The sequence below is a fragment of the Pundamilia nyererei genome, unplaced genomic scaffold, assembly GCF_000239375.1.
Source record: "Pundamilia nyererei isolate P.nyererei 1_Seehausen unplaced genomic scaffold, PunNye1.0 scaffold00002, whole genome shotgun sequence".
NCBI lineage: Eukaryota > Metazoa > Chordata > Actinopteri > Cichliformes > Cichlidae > Pundamilia > Pundamilia nyererei.
The window spans coordinates 49,147-58,319 of NW_005187403.1; the positions used below are offsets into that span (position 1 = coordinate 49,147).

General features: G+C 37.4%; 1 protein-coding gene across 2 annotated transcripts in view; it reads right to left on the minus strand.

Annotated features, from left to right (window-relative positions):
* Positions 1 to 7,372: 7,372 nt before the first annotated feature.
* The window catches only part of LOC102208927 (metal transporter CNNM4-like), a 42,877-nt gene continuing 41,076 nt past the window's right edge, over positions 7,373 to 9,173 (minus strand). For both annotated transcript variants that reach the window (XM_005719998.1, XM_005719997.1), the window contains one exon: positions 7,373 to 8,444. In XM_005719998.1, coding sequence (XP_005720055.1) covers positions 7,899 to 8,444 — 546 coding nt within the window. In that variant the 3' untranslated portion in view covers positions 7,373 to 7,898. The remainder of the gene's footprint in view (positions 8,445 to 9,173) is intronic.

Here is a 9,173-nt window from a genome sequence, read left to right on the forward strand (position 1 = left end):
CGGCAGGATTTTTAGTGACCAGAAAATCAAAGACAGTAGCATTGTATGATGTTTAGTTAAAAGGGTAAACATTTCAGTGTCAGGTTGCATGACATTTTAACATTAGCCATGCCTCTTGTTCACACTGGACTTGAAAAAAACTCCCTATAAGCATTTAAAAAGTTGTATTTGTCTGTCTGCAACTACTTTTTTCTTTATTGTGATCATGTATAATATGTCTTGAGTTGTCTTTGTCAGTTTTTCTATGTGCTTTTTGTACACAGGTGTCTCTTGAAAAAATGTCTTGATCTCAGCGAGACCATCTATCTGAATAAAAGATACTAAATATAAATAATTAAATAAATGAAACACAAAAAAGAACAACATTCTTTAACACATAATTGAATGTAGTGATCGCAGCTAGCTAGAGGCTCTGTTTGAGATAATTACACAAAATTATTTCCTTTTAATAATGACTCATCCATTGTGGCAAAAATAATGCTGTTTATTACACTGTGTAAACCTTTGTATTTTTTTTCTCATTGGTGAGAACGTTCTGCTAAAAACAATCAAACTGAATAACTTTTATTTTTCTAAAGGCCTACCTGCAACCATTGCTATAGCCTTAGAAAGGAAAAGTGAGCTAACACATTATCTAGCTACCAAGGGACATAGTACATAGTATAATACTCAAACTCTTGACGCTTTTATACAAAAACTAGCTCTAAATTATTCGAGAGCCTTCAGTCTTCACCTGAAGAACTGAAGGAACTAAAAAGAAACAATGATTTACAGTTTCGAGTATATTACCTATGTGTCAGAATTTAATAAAACTTAAGGCCATCAGTTTTTCTTCTCCAAAAATAAGAAATGAGGAGACTCTAAAACTGATTTTTATTTAATGTGAAAAATTAATCACTCTGTAAATAATGTGACATTTGAACCAAGAACTAATGCAAATATAAATCCAAGGCAACCAGTGTGACCATTATACAGATCAACTTTGTCAGTTTTTCAGAGCCACAGCATTATTGCATTACCCTCCAGTCCCTTTTTTCATTGCTCCTTGACAAACTGCAGTAGCCTACCTGATAAAAGCAGCAAGGAATGTCATACCTCTCTTTCTTCAGGCCAAAACCTTTCAACCTTTGCTATCATACTCTCAACATGCCCAAACAAATCCTGTTCCAAACAAGCCAAGGTATGAAAACCTCTCTCATTTATGAAAAACATTTGGCTCAAAAAGAGCAGCGTTAGTAACGAAACTCATTATAATGACATTTGGAACTGATGAACCATGGAACAAACCAGATAGATAGATATAGATATATATACTCTTTGTGACTGTATGTCTGCACATTATCCATTCAACAATAAAAACTATAGCAATTTTATTTTAACACTGACTGTAGGTCTAGTTTTGTCTTGAGCAACTGCACTGAGAGTGTTTCATGCATCTCTACATGTAGCAAAGAACAAAGCAGCCTCAACTTCAGTATCAGTATTATCCACTAATAACTACACCATTAACTAGCCCTAAAGAGAGACAGGATTGATGAGGGCAAAAGTCAGGCGTGATAACTGTCTAATCTTGTGATAGAGAATGTGAACACTCTCACATCCCTGTTAGGTTGTACTGCTGTTTTTTTTACTTACCATGAGCAGACTTATCAGAAAATTATGAATAAGGACCACAACACCACACATGTTAAAGCATTTTAAGATATTTTTTGGGGGGGGGAAGGCTTCTTGCAGATCCCTGCAATGGCTATGGCATGAAAATACAACAGAAACTTATAGGGTAGAGAATGTTTGATGTGTGGTCCTGACCCTGAACTTCAGATAACCCTATTTCTAATCAGCTTTGTCAACAGCAGCATTTATAGGTTCGTAATTATTAATGAACTTTTTGAATTCAACATAGTGCGAGACTTCAGACTTGATAACCCCTACCACATAAGTCCGTACAAATGTCTAATCATCTAAAATAATATTTTAGCATCTTCTATTTTTCAGGCAGCGCCCCTGGTGACATGATTTTGTGTCTCAGTAAAGCTTTTAATAATTTTATTTATTTCAAGTCACTGATTTTTCACTAATTTCTCATGCTGTTTAATATAAAGGAATAAAAGCCTCCCTGCAATGTGTGCTCCCTTTTCTCCTTTTCTTTTATATTTGTGCAGTAAATCAAACAAAGAAGTATTTCAGGTAGGCCACAAAATCAACCTCAGGTGCAATCCCAGTTAATTCTGCTGCTCTCAATGCCAGCAAACAAACAGCTGAGGTGTGGGGAGCCATAGCCCTGCCCCCCAGGACCTGGAGGAGATCCAGGCCCCAGACATCTAGAGGCCCCCCAGAGCACAAGAGCCCAAGAAGGAATCACCAGAGTGTGGTGGGGGGAGATAGGTCCCTACATATGGGGGGGCCTGAAATGTTCTCAGAGAGGTAGAGTCTAAGACCCAACCTGACACATAAACATAGACAAACAGTCATACGCAGACACAAACATGCAATCCCACTCTTATGCACACATATGCAAATACTCAACACTTGCCCAACATGGAGACACACTAACACACTCAGAAAGGGACAGAGGAGGAATGTCTCCCCTTCAACTCAGTGACACACCTGTACCTCAAGACCCTGCATCTGTGGTGGTGTGAGGGAGCCAGCTGGGGACAGTAATAGCTGATTACTTCAGTTATGACCTTCTACACAACTAATAAATCACCCATCCAGTAAATCTCAGATAGGACGTGCTACTTAGGCTGCTTTAGCCTCATTGTGCACACAGTTGCTATACATTTGCAATCCACTTTGCAGCCCACCTCAGATCTTCATTTTGTACTACCTCACACTTAATATCATATCTGTTGTCACTGAGGCCTGTTCTGTTCTGTGCTGGGGCCTTGGCACTGGAAGATGGAAATAATCTTCTTTTGCTTCATGTGTGCAACCACTGTTTGGACTGGACTTTGCCTCGGGACTTTCTCAGATGTCTTCTAACAATTCTCACAACAGTTAATGTGAAATAAGCTCATTTTCCTGCAGACACAGAGTCAGACAGATTTTCTGTAGAGAAATATATCTCAGCTTTATTAACCTCAGATTTCATTTTGCTTTTTATGCCTTACAGTAGTTAGAAAATAATATATACACATTGCTTTAATTACACAATCCTTATTTGGAAGTGCTCCATCTCTGCTCAACCCTTGCAATAAAAGAAAAATGTATCGTTACACTTAAACCTGCTAAACAGGTATTCTGGGCACAGAAGGAAAGGGAAAGCAGACTTTTTTGCCTTCAGGGCCTGGAGTTTTGTATTTGTCAGTTTGTCACTGACTTTTCTTACATTTGCTCTGCAACTCCGAAAAACTAATCAAACAGCAAACATGCAGTTGGAATTTGCTAAATGTATTTCACCCTCAATGCATGAAACCTCAAACAATTTCAAGTGATACACAGTGCAGGAAACCTCACTGTGCTTCATAAAACGTTTAAGCTTTGTGTAGGTTTAATCCCAGCACCAATGCAGTGTTAAAACCAACACAGCAGGTGTTGTTGATAAGCCAGTAGCCAAAGGAATTTCAATAGCTTTATCCAGCAGGAGATGAACAGAAATAAGACAGGCTGAAAAAAAAAACATGAGGAAAAGTGACAAGGAAGTGTAGGAGGAGAGTAGAAAATAAAAGAAAGATTTTGGCAGAGAAAATTAGCTTTGGTTTTCATGCCATTTATGAAGAATACTATAGAAGACAGTAGAAGTAAATTATTATTTGAGGCCAACTTTGTGCATTGTTTATTGCTATGCAATGCCCTCCTAGTAAAACAAGGGGAAAAAAAATCATGTTTCATCTTCCATTACAAGTAAAGCTCTTTTTTCCATGTGTCCCCAGCACCTCTTCATGTACAGAATATTTACAGTAATATAACACAAGCAACAATAAGAAGAAATGAACACAGTGTTTCTGGGCAAAGTAACCCAATAAAAGCTACAGCCGGAAGCCCATTTTGACAGATACCTTGTGCACATAAAAACAAACAAATTATAAATAGAACGTTTACAATAAATACAACGTTACTTAGTAAGTTTTCACATTTCCCAGTACACAAACTGGTAGTCAAACAGCCAACCAGTGGCTTTACTGGAAACCAGTAAAACTAATTGCTACATGACATGTATTAACCAGAAGTGGACATTTTCTTGAAACAGAACATAAGGCTAGTTTGACTATACATATATATGCTTTAAACAGACAGGTTTTTTGCCCTGGTCAGAAAGATCCTGCTAAATAAACTCTATATTTTCACATAGTGCAGCTATTTTCCATGGCTAGTTTTTACTTATATTTGTCCCCTGGGCAAAAATTAGCTGCCCGGACCTCCCCTAGTGTCTGGTATGCTGATAATGGAATACTACAAGGCTACAGTTTTGCTCTATGCTCAAAAATCAGTTTTGCAATATGCATCATTGAGGTACAAAACTGAAATGATGACAATATGGGTGTAAGGGTATACAAAGTTCATTTCATGATAAGACTTCCTTGGTTTTGGAAATCGTGTGAGTTAAACACTTATTAGTTTTAAGTATAAATTAAACAAAGTATTCGTTTGCACTTATGACCAACAGTGAGTTTTGTGTACCCTTACAGCCCTAAGAATATGGTCTAAACTACAATGGAATCCACTTCAAAACAAGATCACAGGATAAAAAAATTCACACCCAAAACAACTGACTCACAGTAAATCTGTGGCCTTTTGGTTCCTGGAGAGGAACCCAGTTTTTAGCCCTCTGGGGGGGAAAAACCAATGTTTTGGAATTTTTACTTTTAGAGTTTTATGCTACGTAACTCATATGCATTTTTGTAAAACTAGCTTATACGTCGGTATTTTTTCAAATAAATATCTTTCACTAGATCTTCAAAAAAATAGTCTCTCTTATGTTATCGTTAAAGTCAGTTCAACTGTCTTTTAGACAGATGGAAAAAAAGATAGATTACATGCTAGCAGCTTTAACATTGTACTTAACCCTCACCCTTCTCCTCATCCAGCGGAAAACAATCATTCTTCTTAACATGGGCTGAACAGTACTATTTACAAATACACTTTAAAATGTAGTTCACATTGTATCAAGGATATGAATGTATCTCTGGTCTAGAATACTGAACAAGGACAGAGAGGATTTTTAAGGGAAAGGTTAAAACTACTGGTGTGAATCACCGTGAAGACATGCAGTGTTTGTTGTCCATTAAATTCAAACAAGCTACATTCTAAGATCAAGTCATAAGCCGACTTTTGCCCATCGCTTATTAACCTTGTGCTTACTGGCAACTCAACAATTTTCTAGAGCAGCGAAGTGGGGGCAGCACTAGTTTGAGACTGTGTTTCAGCACCTCGAGATTACAACCGATCTACACCGTGTCTGACTGTACAACTGTACTTTGTACTACGTCTCAAATGTACTTGATTACAGTGCAGTGTGTAGTCGGGTGAAAATAAGACTTACATTTGAAAGTATTACCAAAAAAATCACAATGGAAAGCTGCCTTTTTTGTGTTTTTATAAGACCTAAATGCTAAAGGTGCTAAAAACTAAACAATGTTAACCAACCAAATAAACATACTACAGTTTTAAAGGAACATACACTGTAGATTCCAGTTAGTCTGTTTTTGTTTTATTCCAAAGGCTCCAGAGATGTTTGTAGGTAGTCAGTTTCCAGTCTTTTGAAAAGCTAACAGATTTTAACCTACTTATGTAATGTTTAATTCTAAAAATTGCACCAATATTTCTAATTAACTATAGTCCTATTTAAGATCATTCGAAGCTAGCACAGACTTTGGTTGGGAGTTTTGGATAACAGATATTGTTTCTTTTAAGCAGCCAAATGTGCTGTGAATACACTTGCTATGAAAAACCATGAGCACACATGCTACTTGCTCTGGAATATTTAAATCCTCATCTCAATGTTGTTGAGGTTTAAGCAGCATCAAACTTAGCTTTAGTAGAGAATTTATAACAAAGAGATCAGACATATCAGTGAACACAAAGTGTTGCAAACAGTTGATGTCCAGTTCTTTCAGCCTCTTTTGGATGGACACTATATTCACAGTGAGGGATATGTACTGGAAGTGGAAGACAGTCAAGATAAATATTATCTGTCCTGCCTGTCCTCTAACTTGTCAAAAGTAAAAGTAAGCAAAAAATAAATAAAAGTCAAATAAATAACAAATTAAATGTCAAATACTCATAGATCGATATTATTCAAAATAAATATTTTAATATTGCTCCTGGAAATTAAATAAATTTTAAAAAATGCATTAAGGAGGTAGGCACAAACCGACACCCACCTTCACAGATCTAGTGACACTGCATTAAAGGACCGTACCAGTGTTTTAGCACCTTAATTTCCCCTTAATTCGTGATTTTTATTACCAATTAACAAATTTGAAGCTACAATTTTCTAGCTTTTTTTCAGGAAGCCACAGGGTTTTTTTTTGTTTGTTTTATAAAATAAATACTTAAGTAATTTTTGTCATTGTGCTGATTGATTTACCTGACATAAAGACTTTTTCAAAAAAAAAAATAGGCTTCCTGAAATAAGGAAAAGTCCAGCCTTTTTCCCCCAAAAGATCAGACATTATAGAATGTGTCTATTTGGTTTAAAACAAGTTACAACATGCATCACCACCAGTTTTTCAGTATGTGTCAACTTATACTGAAGAAGTGGTTCAATACAGTGAATCTGGTTCTTTTGAAATAAGAAAAATAAAAGTGTTCATCTGTCACAACAATGACTTCTTAGAATCAGCCTCAGTTTCAAAAAACAAGTCAAGAAGGCTGTCATTAACAAGAAACTGAATAAATGATCACTAATGGAATAAGCCTCAACTGTTAACTCTAGTACTTTTGGAAATGTCAATCTTGATAAAGATAAACTCAAACGTCCATGCAACTGAAATAAAACAACAGCAAAAACGTCTTATGTTAAACTGCATAGTAGGGATAAGGATTATAGTAGGGATGTCTGTTCTATTAATGGGATGACGTTAACAGCCAAAGCTTTAGTTGTATTTGAAGAGATTTTTTAGTATTTTCTTCCAAAACACATGTAGTGCTCATTTTTGTTGTTCTGCTTCCATAACTGCTAGAATCCAAAATTATGAGCAAAAACAAAATTGTATTTATTGCCTGGCCCCAATTCCTTTTACCCTATTATAATAATGTGGGAGCAAAAATGTCAAAAACCTGGAGAGAGGGAAAACCCACAACTATATGCATAACAGATACAACTTAAGGGAAGTAATCTTCAAAAGATGTACAGACACAACCCTGTGTAAATGAAAAATATATATAATTAAAAGAAATATATATATACTATACTAATATATATACTTATACATATATACATGTATAATTTAAAAAATACATTTAACATGTAAAGTAATTGTAATGAAGAATTTCTGATGGACAGGGCATAAACAGAAAAAAGTGTAGACTATTAATTACTAAATATTGGAAAGTGAGTGGGATTAAATAAGTTTATGCTTCTTCCTACTCCTTTATGAACATGTAATTTATTTATAATTATTATTGCTTTGTTTTCCTTCTGTCTTGCTTTGTTTGCTCTTTTTTCCTCTGTTATACTATTTTAACATGTAAAGAATACAATACCATACTCATTAGGGTTCCTTTTTCTCTCTTCTCCCCTTGGTCTTTTTTCAGTGTTGGTAGGGAAACATGCAGGAAGGTACAGAGGAGGAAGTCTATTGGTCTCACAGACTGTTGATCTCCTCAGCTTCTTGTCAAAAGGAAGGGTCAGGTGACAGCAAGCAAACAGGAACCAGAATTAGTGCCCGTGTGGTATGTAATGTGAGATAGTGAGTGAACAGGTAGTTTTGGTAATCCCAGAGGGATTTGAGTTAGATGGTGCTTTCAGTATGTGCGTGACTGATTGTGTGAACATGTGGGTGAGGGTGGCTGGGCCGGTGGGGGCCCATGCAGTTCTGCTGCTCACTGAGCAGAGAAGTAGTCTCTCCTGGCCCGTTCTCTGGGCTGACAGAGGGCAGAGATAGCGGAGACTTGGAGGAAAGGGTGGAGCTCAGAGTTAGATTGGGGTTTTGGGCACACAGGACGGTGCTCATGGAGGAAGGAGGAGTTTGGGAGATAGGGGCGTGGTTGCTTGGAGAAGGAGTGGCCTGGGGCAAAGAATGGCTTGGCCTTCTGCTGGAGGAAGAAGAGGTGGTTTGGGGCAGTGTGGTACGGTCACTCAGAGGTGTAGGCTGAGAATTGGATGCAGGGCGCTTCACAGGAGGTGTGGCCAGCGGCAGTGGGGTGTGTGGCCCTGGTGGCGTCACAGGGGGCAAAGAAACCGACGTGTCCAGGCGTGTGTGACTGCCCTCTGGAGACTGTGGTGTGCTGTCCAGCCTCGATGCCAGCAGACCATTCTGGTACTGAGGACGAGTGATCTATGCAAGACAAAACAAAGGTGAATAGATTTTTTTTTTTTTGCCTGTCCCGTTTGGATCTTTAGCCATCAGAAATGTTGTCTGAAAGCCAAGAAAGATGCCAAGTGGATTTACTTTACCAAGTGGATCCTCATGGCCTTGCCATATTGGTCCATTTGATTGACCTTTATTATAATTATGTATTTATTTTATTTTCGTTTTTTAAAGACGGGACAGACATGACTGGGGGATAGGACAGGGAGAAAGAATGAAAGAAAGAGAGGGAGAGAAAGAAAAATAGAGGGGAGATGAGATGGTAAGAAAGGGGGAAGAAAAAAAAGAAAAACAAACAAAACACCTGGATCACCACGATCAACAAAGAGCAACATAATAAAAACAACACCATCACAATAAACTAGCTAATAATAGATAACAGCAGATACTTTTTTAATTTCACCTGTTGAGAATGAAAAAAGAAAACAAGCAGAAGAAAACGAGAGCAATAGAATAAACAACATCACGATGATATATGGGAATATAACTGTAAATACTAAATATTAAACATTATTTAGTATTTACGTGCAGCACGTAAGATCGACAGCGCACAGTGTGCTTTGAGGTAGGAGCCAAAAAGGGTGTAGTTTGTGTGTGTGAGCACCTGTGAGCATGAACGCGCTTGTTTTAAAAGGTTCCTTCATGTAATGATCTGCTAGAGGGTGTGGGGAGCCACTGCCCCGTCCACCAGGGCAT